The sequence below is a fragment of the Pristis pectinata genome, chromosome 14 (assembly GCF_009764475.1).
Source record: "Pristis pectinata isolate sPriPec2 chromosome 14, sPriPec2.1.pri, whole genome shotgun sequence".
Lineage (NCBI taxonomy): Eukaryota > Metazoa > Chordata > Chondrichthyes > Rhinopristiformes > Pristidae > Pristis > Pristis pectinata.
Window position 1 is genome coordinate 26,068,733 of NC_067418.1, and position 16,999 is coordinate 26,085,731.

Sequence of the window (16,999 nt, forward strand, 5' to 3'; positions counted from 1 at the left end):
AGACTCTGTTGGCTGCACCAAGCTTCAGTGCATCCCTTAGCATGTACTTCTGCAGCCTGGAATGTGCCAGGCAACATTCACTTAAGGACATCTTGTTGTACTGGAAGACCAACAAGTTTCAGGTAGACCAAGAGTGCCACCAAGTTGATGATCTTCCAGCAGCAGAAGATGCATGCAGAACTTGCAGCTGCTGCATATTTGCTACATGGACTAGAGGGAAGTGAGTCAGAGCTTAAAGAGCTTTGGAAATCAAAAAGAACTGCAGAGGCTGAAAGTCTAAAATAAAAACAGGAAATGCTGGAAATACTCAGCAGGTCAGGCTGCGACTGTGGGGACAGAAACAGAATTAATGATTCATGTTGAAGATCCTTCATCAAAAATTGGAGCTTTCCACATGGCAGCCACAGTAGAGTGACGGACAAGAGACTGCAGATGCTGGAATCTGAAGCAAAAAGCAAATTGCTGAAGGAATTCAGTGGGTTGAGCAGAATCCTTTGGGTGTGGGGTGGAGAAGGAATTGTTGACACTCCAGGTATGATGCAGTGTCTCGACCCAAAATGTTGGCTATTCCTTTCCTCCCACAAATGTTGCTTGACCCACAGAGTTCTTCCAGCAGTTTGTTTTTTGTGGAGTATAGTGCAGTATGGCTGCCACGGAGATGAGAATAAACAGGGATGGAAAGGGAAGGAACATATATCTGGAATCCAAACCCTCCTGCCACTCGATGGTCTGACCCAGATGACTGCTATGTTATGAGAGGATCAAATCCACTCTGAGGTGCAGATTTAATCAGAGAGCAAGAGCATAGGATACTTCTTAAAATTAATTTACACAGAGAGGCTGCAGTCAATGAAAGAAGCACTCCTGAATCATTGTCCATAATGCTGATGGTTGAAAACTGCAGCTGGCAGATACTATGAGCAAGATATCGCTGTTACAGTGCAGACACTTCAATTGCTGTCCCATGGTGATCCCTGAGCGATCAACTAAAGATCCAGTTTCTGCCAGTAATGGAGGAAACACGCACTGCGTGATCCATGACATCTTAAGGTGCGTATTTAATGCCAGGGAAACATCAGCTGCGCTAAGGCAAACCACGCAAGGAAGTGCCTGAGCCATTTTCCCAAAGGGTGCAATTTTGCATGGGAGTGGCAGGCAGCCCAATTTGCACATAAAAGCATGCACAAATGGGTCCAATTTCCAGGCTATTTAAAGAAAACTAGAGAATTCTCCAGAGTGTCCTGACCAAAGTTCATGTCTCACTTAAACGACAGGTTATCCAATCATTAACATATTGCTATTGTGGGGCCTTGTGTTGTAACTGATTGTTAATTTTTTGGACTATCGAATTACTTCTAAAGTATTTTATTGGATGTAATGCACTTTGGAACATCTTGAAGTCATGGGGACAAAATGAAAGGTGCTTCATACATGCTTCTTTCTACCCCCACCCTCTTTCTCTCTCTCTTTCTCTCTCTCTCTCTGTCTCTATCTCTTTCTCTGTCTCTCTCTCTCTCTCTGTCTCTGTCTCTATCTCTCTACCTCTCTCTCTACCCTCTCTTTCTACCCCCCCCCCCCCACCTCTCTCTCCCCTTCTCTCGCTACCTCTCTCTCTCTATTCCAATTTTACTGGCTGAGACACCAGAAAATACAATAAAATGCCAGCTGAAGCAGTAATGTGAAGGATGGTATAGAGTTTGTTATCTTTGTCTTTCATTTGTGGCTATTTAAAGCCTGGTGCAGGCATTGTTAAAGACATTAATTGATAAATATTTGCTCACAGAACAACAGTAATTGCACATTAGAAATGATCCATTGGTTGTAAAATTAGCAAGGCTTAAGGCCATCCAATGAATGTGATGAGAGACTACTTAAATGCATGTTCTTCCTTTCATATTGTGCGATGGTCTTCTTGCTCCCGGCAGTCTACCAGAACAATGATAAATGGGTGTATTGAGAGGTGGTTTTAGTGCAATGAAACAATGTGGTGTGCAGCTGCATGAATTGGGTGCAGCAATGGTAAAGCTACATGAATTTTGAACTTGCAGACTTGTAATGACACACTTATTAAAAACTTGTGAAGCCTCTGATGTTTAGATTTAAAAAAGAAATTTTGATGTTCAGACTTTAATCCAATCTTTTGACTTATCTACAATTACCATTTGCTTTAAGCAGAAATGCAGATAGAAATTGTGCTTTTCATAGAAGGAAGAGTAAACATTAACTTTCTTTGACATTGAGGCATGGCCTTCACCAAATTGTTCAACCATCTAATCCTTATTTGAAGTTATTTGCCTGCCAAAAAATATATATTTCAAAATTCAGTTTATGGTATTATTTGCAGAGGAAAGGACTTAGTCATATATGTATACATGAATTAATTTTATTAGTTTTAGTATTTGGTAATTGGTTATTTAAGAAATAAGTAGTAATAATCATGTGGGGAAACTACAGATGGTACAAGTAAGAATGTAAGTTTCTACTTGTATATTTGTTTTTCTTGCCACTGGCTTGTTGAGAATTAACAGCTTATTCTGCTTTCATGTAGATTTTCAGTATCCTCCGAGCTTTGCTTTTCTATTTAAGAGGTTCGTATACCCTTATGGTCCAAAATCTATCTCTGCTTGATATACTCTTCTTCTTAGGGGGTCCTACAGGATCAATGATGACTTGTTTCCACTCTGGTTATATGAGTGTAATATGGAAGCTCCAGACTCCCCCACAGGTGGGGAAGGATATGCCTGATGTGGTGGACATGTGGGTAGTTTGTGAGGTATTGTGCTCCTTCTGCTGCTTGCACATGGCTTTTGTATGCTTGTATAATAATGATTCACCCACAGCCGTCTTGGGTAGAGAATTCAAAAGATTCACAGCCCTCTCACCTTGGTGTTAAACATATGACTATTTTATTGAGTATGCCCCTCCCCAGTTTTAGTCTCCCCTAATAAGGAAACATCCTCATGACATCTATCCTTCCATGTACCCTCAAAGTTTTGTGCTTCAATAAATCCCTCCCATTCATCTAAGTTCTAGAAAGTATAAGTTCAATCTACACTCATGAAATGTGAAGAATTAGAAATATTTATATAGTGTGGGTTTACACAAAGGCAATGAAAGTACAAGTTAGAAGCAGGAACAGTAACATTCGACCCCTTCAGGCCTGCTCTGCCATTTTTAAGATTATGGCTGATCTGACTGTAACCTCTTGTCTACCCACAGTAACCTTTCACCTCCTCTAATGTAAGTGGCACCAATTGCAAAAGTAAACCTGGCTGTTCCTTATACAGTTTTGGTATAAATTTAGCATCATTACCTTCCGAAATGCAATTACCCAGATGTTTTACCTGGGAGGTAGGCGGGGGGATTTGGGGGTGGCCAGGTGAATGTTGGTATGCACGGGCTGCTGGAATATCTGGCGGCCATAGGCCCGATCAAGGGCTATGGTGCAGAAAAGCAGCATTGTGTGACTTACTTTCTCAGCCGATTGTACTAAGTTCTACAAATGAATGCAGAACATTCCATTTTTTGTTTTGTATTTCTGACTGCTTTAGTGAATTTCCTTTTTAAAGCAAACTACTAGAAAATATATAATTTAACTTCCATTCCATGACCAGAATATTTTAAGTAGTCAACCTATCTAACTTTATGGCAAAGATAAAATTAATAGTTTTGATTGGTCAAAATGGTTTTGATTGGTCATGATCTGACTAACTTCAGTCTGACTGCTGGATTCTAAATAGTCTGTAAGTGTACATGTAAGTACAAGGAGGCTCATTTCCATGGGAACACTGATAGCCACACCTATACCCATATATACTCTGATATTATGTTTTTCCAATTAGTACTTTTAACCATTAATATCAATAAACTTTGTAAACTTATCGAAAAAAATTATAAAAATATAAGTTATCACGGTTTGCAAAACACTCAAAGTTTTGAGTATTTCTGTAGTTTGTTACTTGAATCAATATGGTGGAGTCTGTAATTGCTCCTTCTAATTTATGTCATATATTTTTGTTTTCAGATTGGTCTGTGTCTTCAGGCTGTGTGGTTTATTGGGGGTGGGTAGGATGACATGTGAGAATGCCAAAATTACACATGGAAAGCAAACTGAGGGATTTGAGAAAAAAAAGATAATTATATAGCTTTTGCTTGGCAATCATCAGTCTAGAATCTAAAGAAGATAGTGCATGGCACGTGGAGGATCACTTCTGTGGGATGCCTGCTGACTAAGTTACAGCAAAGTGAGATGCCACATAAAAGATAGCAAATTAAAGGCATATAGAGAGCTAAAAGAAAAAGATGATATTGCAAGCTGTCCAGACAAAATGCAAGTTAAGACACACTTGAGACACTCGGGTCTTAAGTGAAACACACCAAAACATTGCTCCAACAATGGGTATAGCTTCAGGAAGCCATCATTCATCATTGCAAAAATAAAAACAGAAATTGCTGGAAATACTCAGCAGGTCAGACCACATCTGTGGGAAGAGAAACAGAATTAATGTTTCAGGTTGGAGATCCTTCATCAGAACTGTCTTTGTCAGAACTATTTTAGACTTCCAGCTTCTATAGTTTGTAATTTTCATTAAACATTGCAATATAATTTAAGCATCAAAGAACAGTGAATATCCAGCTTGCTGTGCTCAACACTTTGAAAATTATATTTATAACAATTCAGTAAGTGTAATTTCTGTGAGGAAGTTTGTAATGAAGGCCCCAGAATAAGTGCAAGAACATTAAAATTAATGTGACTTGCCAAAAAAAAGGAATATTACAAAAGGTAGTTTTGTCTCCTTGAGCATGATGACTTCATTTTTGCCCGCTCTCAGTCCACCATCTATGCATTGATCACCAACAATACATTTTAGTTCCAGAATTCTCAGTTTTATTTATTGGCCCAATATATAGCTCAACAAAAAAATCAGGTATGGTCACATGTAAGTGATCTCCTTTTAACAATACTTTTTAAAAATTACTTTCTCCCATGATTTTGTTCCCTTGTCTTTATACTCTGTTTGACATCTCTAGAATCAGCAATGGGTTCCCATGTCATGCCAGTATCCCTAACTGTTAACTGATTTATTTTCTTGTTGGATATGCAAAATGATTGTTTAAAACAAAAACTGAGTGTTTCCCCTGACTTTGACATCTTTTACTAAAAAAATAGGCAGAAGGGATTAGTGTGATTAGGCATCGTTAGGTTAATTAGTTCAGCACAATATTGTGGGCTGAAAGGCCTGCTGCTGTGCTTTGCTGTTCTATGTTCGATGCAAAGAAACCTTTACTTTGAGTGGGGGCACGGGATCAGGGGATTGAATTCCAAAACAGAATTAAAGAATTTCTTGTTTTAGAAAAATTTTAACACCCCTGAGTAATCAAAAACATAATAATCCATTGGACACAAATGAATCTGCTTATAAAAAAATTTGTGTATAGTCAAAAGGTATTAAACAGCCCTGGATTTGATAATCAGAGTTTCAGTTTGCCTGGAATACTGCATGTGCAACAGTTATTATTTAATGCATTTTCACACACCATGTGCAAGACCCTTTCATACGAAATGCACTTCCTCAGTCAAAAAATTTCAGTAGATGTCCCCCAGTTGTCTGCAGTCAAAGTGCAGAATACTGCCAAGATCTCTTCTTTTAACTTTGATTTCAGTCATGAAATCAAGAAACAAAGTTCATACCTCTTCCCTGTACAAAATCCTGCACAGAGTGAATTTATTGCACCCTTTGATCTATGATAAGGAAGGGGATTATAGATGCTGGTAGATCCATGAAAAAGGCAATCTGAAAAGGGGGAAAGGAATCCATTTAATTTGTGATTCTGTTTATTCTAATTATTCTATAACAATTTGATATAAAACTCAAATACTTTGATTTCTGTAGCCCCTCCAGCTCAACAATCTATCTTTCCACTGCTCCATTTCTGGCTTGCATATTCCCTATTTTAGATGCTCCACCTTTGGCAGCTGTCCTGTTCAGCTGCCTAGACCCTTAGCTCTCAGTCCCCTCCTAAAATTTTTTCACTGCTCTACTTCTCTCTTTAAGATCTTCCTTAAAACTAAGCTCTTTGATTTTGATCCTTACTACATGTTTATGACTTGGTGTCAAAGTTTGTTTCATAATGCATCTTAAGTTTTTTTTACATTTAAAGTGCTTTCTATGTACAAGCTGTGGCAAGAAAGGAAATATTCTTAACGAGGCTTATTAGGTAACAGAAGTAATTTCTCCAGGCAGTTAGTGTTTCCATTATTTCTGGGTGTTCCTGGACTCCTGCTGACTTTCTGGGAGTCTTGCAGTGCAGGCCCTGGAAGGGGATTGTATGTGAGGGTCTGGATTCCAGGTCTAACCAAGAATTTTGGATGTAGGCCAGTTCCAGCACATTGCTTCACAGAATTGTGCTGTTACAGTTAAGTGCATTGTTGAACAGATGTCTGGTGTTGTCCCATGAGTGACAGCCTTGTATGAAGTCAGTGTAACATATGTGGCAAAGATAATATTGGTTGGTACCACATTAAGGATTATATTATTTGGCCAGCTGCTCTCCATGTTGCAACATTGTCTGGTGTGCAAATTTTCAAAAGCTTCTGCCTTTGTGGAAAAAGCTACAATAAAAAAGGTGTCCTTGTGAGCTTTTCAATTGTTTAATAAACTACCCTTACTGATAGTTTGAAGTATTGGCAACCCTCGCGTTACGGCCATTCAGGTAATGGAAATCCGTCCTAACAGAATTCATAAATTCACCCAAAAACTTGAGATATAGAATAAAATTTGTTCTTGTGGAATTTATGTGGAAAAATAAATAAATACAAAACTTATCCTTTTTCAACTCACGGGGGTTGCCTGTATTATTATTTTCCAGACTGTTAGATACCAAGACAGTCAGGGTAGTATTAAATTAGATCATGGCCAACTGGATCCAATTTTGTAGCTCAGATCTTGGCCAAACTTCTGTGTTAATTGAGGATATAGATTTTCAGGAGGAATAAAGGGTGGGTGGAGTCTTTCCAAATGATCCCCAGTGCTCTGGTCAGTATTTATCGCTCACCCAGTATTACGGAAGAAGATGGGTAAATTTCAATTTATTATTTGTCAAACTTGCTGAGCATAAATTTTGGCTGCTGTGTTTCCTTCATTACAACAATGACTGTAGTTCTAAAGCACTGGTTGTAAACTATGTTGGGAAACCCAAATTGCTAGATTGGTTTATTATTGTCACATATACCGAGGTACAGTGAAAAACTTTTGTTTTGCATGCCTTCCATACAGATCATTTCATCACATCAGTACATCGAGGTAGAACAAGGGAAAAGCAATAAAAGAATGCAGAATATATTGCAGTGCAGGCAGATAATAAAGTGCAAGGCCATGACGAGGTAGATCGTGAGGTCAAAAGTCTGTCCGTTCAATAGTCTTCCTAACAGTGAAATAAAAACTTCCCTTTTTATCTTTTTATCCTCTTGTTTTTCTGCCTTAATTTGAGGAAGACTGCCTTAAATGTATTCTCATTTCATTACGGGTACTACTTAAGAACAAAAACTGTTAAATGTACAGTATTGATTGATGGAGCTTGGCTGCCCAGAAGATAATTGGGTAATTGTTATGCCTAATATGCAGTGGGTTTCTGTGGCATATAAATCAAGATATTGACTATCATCCAGAGGCCTGGATATTGATCCCTAGACCTGTTCAAGTCTCAGCATGGTCACCGGGGAACTTGTATTCAAGTAATTAAATTAAAATTAAAAAATCAGATAATTAAGTAAAAATACAGTATCAATCATGAAACTATGAAATTACCAAATTAATTCATGTGCATCCTCTTTCATAGATTTTTTTTTGAGAGATGTAAAATAATATTCAGTTTGATCAGCATTTCCAAGCATATACCCATTCCACCTCCAGGATTAGTTCTTCCCACCCTTGCAAGTAAAACAGTTTCATCCTATTCAGTGCAATCACTGGTCTGGAATTTCCTCAGCACTGAGCTACTTGCTAAATTCACCCTTGCCTTAACTGGATCACCTGCCAAGAGCTTCCTCAGTGAAATTGGCACTGACCTGATAGGAGAGATCCTGTTCCATGCAGAACCTTCTGATGCAAATTTCATAGAAAAGCTTTGGTCATGCTCCCCAGCCTGCACTAGCTGTCAAAGCTAACTAATGGCTTTTCCAGCAACAGTCCAAAACTATTAATAATTAAGTGTACCTTTTTAATTATTAAAACCTTTAATAAAATATAGTAACAACACAAGAATATAAAACAATTAAATTAATTAAACATAATTATATTAACTGAAACAATAATATGTAATTTACTGGAACCATGCCTGTTTCCATTGGAATGAAGGAAATTTAATCCAGAAGTAATTTTTGTATAATTTGTAGGTAGGTACCTCCTTGAAGTTCTAATGTGATGAGCCAAATTGACAGTGTGCACTTTCTTAAACTGTTGTTTCTGGTACTTCCATTCAGGTACAAATGTGTGTTGATGATGTTCGATCAAATTCTTTTCTGATTGGGAAAGAAAATGGTTGTTTGGATTTTAAAACCATGCACTTCGTCCCTTAATGAGATATTAGGTACTAAAATCATGGGGAGCATTTGCTAATGACTTTTTCTAGAATGATTTACATTAAGAGACCAAAAGACTATAGAGCTGAAGTTATTATAGTACATGCACAATGCAGAATATAAATCTAGGTTATATTTTAGTTAGTGATTGCTTAATGCTTTTGTTTGTTCACTAGTTTAACTCATGGAGTGACTCATTGCTAATGCTAAAAGCTCCGCCAAAATAGAAAAGACATACGTGTTTCATTTGCCAATACCTATAACAATTATTTCAAGGCTTCGCTCAGCATAGACATGATGAAAAGTGCCCGGAGATGAACTTTCCCATTTTTCAGTGTGATTTAGTTGGATTTTTACACCACTTTGCTGTTGTTATGCATGTAGATTTACCTTGTTCCCAGGATTGTAGGACCATGATCAACTTAAATCTAATAATATGTTTTTAAATTTTGCCACTATTTAAAAAGTTTAGTTATGTGGGAGTACATGATATTTTCACCCCATTTATACAGTTAAAATTTTCTGTTAAACTTCATTATCTGCAAGAGGTTTCATATAACAGTCCATGTTAGACTATTGATCCAACATTAAAATACTCAGATTCTGGAAAACTTCTTTGTGCTTGTTCTTAATGTACACTGTTTTAACCTTTTATATGAGTGTTAGTCAGGTAATGTTGATGGCTGTTAATGTGCTTTGTATCCTTGAAATACAATATGAAATAAATTAAAGACTGAGGTACCATTAATGCAAATATATTGAAAGATATTGGTAGTGTAGCGGTTAGCATAATGCTTTACAGCGCCAGCAACCTGGGTTCAAATCCAGCCACTGTCTGTAAGGAGTTTGTATGTTCTCCCTGTGTCTGCATGGGTTTCCTCCGGGTGCTCCGGTTTCCTCCCACATTCCAAAGATGTACAGGTTAGGAGTTGTGGGCATTCTATGTTGGCGCCGGAAATGTGGCGACACTTGCGGGCTGCCCCCAGAACACTACGCAAAAAGATGCATTTCACTCTCTGTTTTGAAGTACATATGACTAATAAAGATATCTTATCTTGACAGTACCAGTCTGTGGTGGGCTGCTGAGTTTTCTTGTATGAAATCCAAATGTTATTGCTCATGTTGGATGTAGAAATTATGGAAATTGTGTGAACTTATGTTCTTGGAATACCCTCATTTTCCACTCCTTGTTTCATAGAAAGGATTCAATGAAATACTAGTTTTTGGAAACATTAAATGTTTGCTTTTGTAGGAATGGACATAATACTTTCTTAGAATACTGTCTGTCAAGCTCTGTTTTCATATCTAGTTAGAATCAGAATTAGATTTATTATCACTGATGAGTATGAAGTGAAATTTGTTGTTTTGCGGCTGCAGTAAGTACAAAGATGTAAAATTACAATAAATTACAAAAAATAAATAAGTCATGCAAAAAAAGGAATAACAAGGTAATATTCATGGACCATTCAGAAATCTGATGGAGGAGGCGAAGAAGCTGTTTCTGGATCGTTGAGTGTGGGTCTTCAGGCTCCTGTAGCACCTCCTCTATGGTAGAGCAGTTCGATTAAATTAAGATTTACTCTGCCTGGAAACCATGCTTAAAATTCTGAAATCTGACACTTTGTTTAATTCAAAGTGAGCAACTGTGTGCATTACAAACATTCTGACGTCAAGTTCTCAAATTTGATAGTATTTTCTAAATACTAGACAGAAAAATCAGCAATTGTTTATCTTACTTCTGTGGTCTCTGACCTTCTCTATGAATTTTACTTTCAAACCTTAATCTTTATTATGTACTTTACATTCTTCTTTGGTCAATGTTATGTTTCTCTCTTGACTATGGATGATTCAGTAAACAGGACCTAATGATCGAGTTTATTCGTTTGGTTAGAAGAGAGCTTTGGGCTTGCTTGTTCATAGGTAAATTTATACTAAGAGCAAAACATCCTTGTTATTATTGGAAAAGTAATCGAGTAGTGGTTCTGAACTTCAGCAAATATGAAGTGCTTAGTCAAAGTACGCCTATTTATATTCTGTACAGATTTGCTGCTAATGTTTGGCATTTATGTGTAATAAATCCAGTGTAATAAGGGGCCATGAAGTTGGTTGTGAAAAAGAAATAGCTCCTGAACAATGTTCAAGAAAACACATTGCTCCATGAATATTTACTGATTTGTGGGATTACCCGCATCTGGACTCTGTTTCAAATATCTTCCAATACTTTCTAATATCTTCCAAATAGGGAGACATCTTAAATGGTAAGCAACTTTAATTTAACAATCATAATCAAATAATATAGTCCTCTCAAACCTTTCTCTCTGCTCTTCTCTTCCTTCTGATTCACTTGTATTTCATTTTACATTGGATTCCCTTTCCGAACAGATGGGTGAATAAGCTACGTAGGTTGTCAGGTCTCAGGTTATTTCAGAAATCAAACCTTGACCCTTCCTGCTCTATATGGCTTAACATTAGAAGGATTTTAATCCTACTATAGTGATTTTATGCTGGATGGCTTGGAGTTCATCTTATCTCCATCTGTGCAACTGTTAGTGGAAATCAAATTCCGAGTTAGATTGTTTGTAGAAATTAACCGCCCTGTGAGAATGGTGTAGATGAGTGTTCAATATAGTAGGGCTGATAAAAGAATTCATTTCTTAACCCATAAGCATCTCCCCCTCTACCCAAGTCAGTAAATTAACTTTAAGTAGGTATGAGTGCAGCAAACTGCTCCAGGCAGGCAGGTTCTGTTGAAACACCAGCGCCACAAGAAAATTTTAGCGTCCAAATTTTACTGTTGCGGACATGCAGAGGGGGAAGGTGCAAAGGAGTAACAAGTATTTGAAAAGTATGGCTGTTACAAATCAGTCAGAAGAGGTCAAGTTAGGTTTAAAAATGTAAATTTTCTTTGGAATCCTCAAGGACTAGGAGGAACAAGAATAATTCCTATGATTTCCACATGATGTCCTAGGGTCGCTCCAGCTTTGACTCTCTCCCTTCCTTCGTGGCTTGTGTCAATCATGAATACTCCTCCCCATTACTTGCTTCTACACCTGGGATCACTCCTTCCCACCAGGGATCTTTCAGTCAGGGACTGTACCTTTTACTGAATTTGTGGTACCTCGGACTCCTGACACAACGTCTGCTCCCTCCCACCAACTCTGATATCTTTTCCGGCAGCTTCAGCCTGTTGACATGTTATTCCAATGATATCCTTTTGCTAAAGTAACTCCATACGTGCACCCAATCAAAATTAAGCTTTTCATCTCAGTTGTAGGGCTTGAAATTCTGCACCCTGTTCTCAAAGACTTCCTTGCAGAATCTAGTTTACAGTACTGAGCCAGAAACATGTCTGTCTCTGAAACAAACATACAAATATAGGAATTAGGAGCTGGGGTAGGACACTTGGCTCCCTGAGCCTGCACCACCATTAATAAGATCATGACTGCTCTGATTGTAACCTCAGCTCTGCATTCCTATCTATGCCTAGTAACCTTCCATCCCTTCGTTTATCAAGAAAACTGATAAGGCCTTCACAATCTGTTGGATTTGTAATTTATGTCTACAGTATTTTTTTCCTCATTGATGCTAGTTGTCATTTCTTATGACCGAGAAAAATATGTGCCAAAGGAACCAATACAGTTAAATTCAACAACATACATAGTCAAGGGGAGCTTTAAAACCTCCAGGCATTGCATGGTTAGGAAATGTTTTACAAAGACAAAAAATGCTGGAAAACTCAGCAGCTCAAGGTAGCGTTGCTGGAGAGAGAAACAGTTAATGTGTCAGATGGATGACCTGGTTCTGACGAAAGGTCACTGATTTAAAATGTTTCCTCCACAGCTGCCACCTAACCTGCTGGATCACATTTATTTCAGAATTCCAGCATTTGTCATTTCTTGCTTCCTGATAAAAGGACGTCGCATTTTGCTTATTAATTTTTACCTCTGATAATTGTCGTCTGGAATTTGAAAGCTATTTTAAGACTTGATTATCACTTATTTTTCAAATCATTGTTCTCTTCAAATTTCTAGCAATAGTTAATTTTTGATGCTTAATTTACTATTTCTGAGCAATATCTTTTACATGGTGGTTAGGCATCCTTTCCCAGCCATATGCCAACCTCACAATTACAACGTGCACTACTACACTAAACAGTTTGCCTTCAGAAAAATGTTATTGAAAGGCTGTTGCTTTTTTCTTCAACTATATATGCAAACATATATGATTATTATATTATAAAAATACTTGTTAAAATGCTCAGGATAAAGAGCAAGAACTTTGAATTTTGGGTATGTCTGTGAAGAAAATTTGCATGTTCTACTGTTTCACAATAAAGCAATAACCTGAAATGCATCCAAGAAATTAAATGTGGAACTTTGTCCATTGTACATTTGAGGAAATCTTATTAGTTGGACAAAAATGTAATTAAAAGAGTATTTTAGAAACTGGAAAATAATTAGCTTGCTGGTTAAGATTGTATGTATAAACTAATGATAGACATTGTATCAGAACACTAATTTAGAAGCAATAGGCACTTGGAATTCAGAATTATAGAGCATGGAATCATTCAGCATACCATGTCTATGCTGATGATGAAGTACTCATCTATTTTAATCCCATTTACACCTGGAACATATGCCTTTTGTGATTCAATCATCTAGGTACTATTTGCAGCTCCCTCCACTACCTTCTCAGGTAGTGCATTTCAGATTCCAACCACCCTCTGGCTGGAAAAAAAACTACTCTTATCCCTTACCCTAAACCTATACCCTCTAGATTTAGACATCTCTGCTGTGGGGAAAAGTTTCCTACTCTCTACCCTATCCATACTCATAATTTTGTATACCTCTGTCAGGCCCTCCTTAACTTCTTCAGTTCCAAGGAAGACAAACTCACCGTATCCAGTCTGTCCTCGCAACTGAAATGCTTCATCCCAAGCAACATCCTGGTGAGTCTTCTCTGCACCCTCCCCACTGTACTCACATCTTTCCTGTCGTATAGGTGGCCAGAAATGCACATAGTGCTCCAGTTGTGGCCTAACCAGCATTTTATAAAGTTGTACCATCACCTCCCTCCAATAGTCTCCATCCTGGCTGATGAAAACAATTAACTTGTATGTTGTGTTTACTACCTTATCTACCTACCCTGCCACCTTCAGGGATCCTTGAACTTGTACATTAAGATCTCCTATTCCTCAATAATCCTAGGACCTTACCATTCATGTGTATGCTGTACCCTTATTAGTGCTCCCAAAGTGCATCAACTCACACTTAGCGTCATAGAGCAATACCACACGGATACAGGTCCTTCTGCCCAACCAGTCCATGCCGGCCACGGTGTCCACCCAGCTCGTCCCAATTTCCTGCATTTGGCCCATATCCCTCTAAGCCCCACTCCTCCATGTACCTATCCAAGTGCTTATTAAATGATACTATTGTACCTGTCTCAACCACTTCTTCTGGCAGCTTGTTCCATGTACTTATCACATGCTGCATGAAAAAGTTGCCTCTCAGTTCCTTTTTGAATCTTTCCCCTCTCACCCTAAACCTATGCCCCCTTGTTTTGGACTCCCCTATCTTGGGGAAAAGACTGATCCACCTTATCTATGCCTCCCATAATTTTAAACACTTCTTTAAGGTCACCCCTCATTCTCCTACATTCCAAGGAATAAATACCTATCTTGGCCAACCTTTCCCTATACTCAGGCCCTCTAGTCCTGGCAATACCCTCGTAAATCTTTTCTGCACTCTTTTCAGTTTAACCACGTCTTTCCTATAACATGGTGACCAAAACTGTACACGGTACTCCAAGTGCAGCCTCTCACCAATGACTTATTCAACTATCAGGAATAAATTACACCTGCCCTTGCTTTGCCTATTTTACCAACTGATCAATATGCTCCTGTAAACTAAGGTTGTCCTCCTCATTATTGATTAGACCGTTAATTTTTGTGTCATGAGTGAACTTATTAATCATATCTGGATCGTTCATGTATATAACAAACAGGAAGGGTCCCAGCACCAATCCCTGTGGTCTACCACTCTTTACAGGTTTCCAATCACAAAAACAACTCTCCACCATCACCCTCTGCCTCTTGAGTCCCAACACAAGCGCTAGTATGTAACCAAAGTATTGCCTCAGTGCTACTAACATTTATTAATCAGGCAAAGTCATGATAAAGTTCTCATGATGTGCAGTATCTAGCCTTTCCTCCAGGTGGATGTGCTTTCTTGTGGCAAACATTTTTAAAACAGTGTTTAAAATATTAGTATGTACAATTTGTCAACTTTCTAAGCTGAAGGGTGTAAGCATGTTTCATTGTCACTTCAAGATTATGCTGGGGGGGTTAATGAATGCAAGGAAGAAGTCTGAGGTTGATGTGCTCTTCTGGCTGTTGGGCAGGAAATGTTTATGAGCTGATGTGTGGCCATAAAAGGATTGGGGTGGAGCATGATTTACAAACTTCCATAATATTGCAGGAAATTAACTAATTGTGTTTTCTTGTTTCTCCTTAGCATCACCTCTGCTGCTTTTTGCTAATCGGCGTGACGTCAGGTTGGTAGATGCAGAATCGGTGAAACCTGAATCGACTGTTGTAGTCAGTGGTCTGGAGGATGCAGCTGCTGTTGATTTTTTATTTGCTGAAGGGGTGATTTATTGGACTGACGTGAGTGAAGAAGCCATTAAACAGACACATGTGAATCTAACTGGGAATTTCCAAAAGGTGATCATCTCTGGTCTCATTTCACCAGATGGATTAGCTTGTGACTGGTTAGGAAAGAAGCTATATTGGACTGACTCTGAAACTAATCGGATAGAGGTTGCCAATCTTGATGGAATGTATCGTAAAGTCCTTTTCTGGCAGGATCTTGATCAACCAAGGGCCATTGCTCTTGATCCACAGCATGGGTGAGTATTTCAGTCTGCCTTGTGTTTTCATTTCAAGAGCTGAGATTTTGATATGGCATGCGGCTGGAAATTTGAGATATATCACTGCTGCTGCAACCTTTCAAAGGTATTATTTCCCTTTTGTGCAAATGAACAGATGTTCAGACTGAACCAGGAATAATATGGCTTGCACTTGTGAACAATACCAACTTTCAAATAAAGCTGAATTGAAGTTAATGTGGAAGAAAAAACAACATTGTTACTTCCCTTTTAGAAGTCTGGTTTACTTTTCAGCAATTACCATTAAACGCTGGAATAGCCCATCGGGAATATTTTTATTCTGTATTATTTCCACTGCAGCCATCCGGAATTTAATTTCAGTTTGCTTTACAAGGTAAATTTTGTAAGAAGTGATGTTGATTAAGAAGTTAATAAAATAAGCGTAGCATGTCTCGGATGGATAGCTGTTTTACTTTGGCAGTTTATCTTAAATGATTGATTTTGCTGTGCAAAATATTTTGATGTTTGCCGTCAATATTTGTTCTGATGTTAATTGGTAATCTCTGTCCCCTAAATATGATAAGATGACCTGTACTAGTCTTTCCCCCCAACTTGTAAATATGCAGGACATAAAATGGTCAGTCAGGCAGTCGTGTAGAGAGCTGGAAAGCAGTCAGTAACTAGAGAACTCTCACCATTGTGAAGAAATATTTTGTAAATATGAGGGGAAAGCATATTGAAGAGAAAGAAAAATTAATTGTTTTTTTCAGTGGTTTGATTTTTTTTATTCTAAGAAGAAATGTGGTGCTTGGCGACTTCACAAGTGAAGATGTAGAGAATGGCTGCAATAGTGTCACTATGCAACAGAACTGCCAACTCTTCCATAATGGCCTGGATGTACCAGTAATGACACCACAAGCTGTGAGGGTTTGACGCTGGCTTCATGAGGTATATCAGAGCCACCGAGTTTAGTCTCCATCCTTGAAGGAGCTATGAGAAGCGAGAGTCAACATGTTTTTATTTGCCTTGGCTAAGAAAGGCCAACCTGTTGAAGCTGTTCTAAATACACACAAGATATAAAAGTTATATGAAATCCCCACTCTTCAGCAGCCATTTTAAACCAGAGAAACTGGGTACACCACTAAACAGTTGCTAAATATAAGCGCAACTTTTTTTTATAGAAGTTGGAGACCATAATTGAAGCTTTTTTTTGTGACTGGCATAAATAATCTGTTTATTGATGAGAGTTGAGTTCCAATCTGTATCATTTTTTTAATATGTTCTTCCACTTAATTCCTGATGATACTGGGGTATGATTCCATTGCATGAGCAGCACTTCAGAGTACGTATTGGCAGTTTTTGAATGTTAGACGTCTACCTGATCATTGTGATTGGAAGGGATATTAGATCTAAGCATGATTGACTGGACCCAATGTTCATGTGTGCATGTGCACACTCAACTATTGCTATTTGGCAGTTGGGAGATGAAACCAAGATGGTGTTTTCTTTTGGGTCCACCCACTAATCAGT

At 38.1% G+C, this 16,999-nt stretch overlaps 1 protein-coding gene across 2 annotated transcripts in view; it reads left to right on the forward strand.

The window, feature by feature from the left end:
- Window positions 1-16,999, forward strand: part of lrp5 (low density lipoprotein receptor-related protein 5) — a 180,160-nt gene that overhangs the window by 14,968 nt on the left and 148,193 nt on the right. For both annotated transcript variants that reach the window (XM_052029526.1, XM_052029527.1), the window contains exon 2: window positions 15,097-15,490. In XM_052029526.1, the coding sequence (XP_051885486.1) occupies window positions 15,097-15,490 (394 nt within the window). The remainder of the gene's footprint in view (window positions 1-15,096; window positions 15,491-16,999) is intronic.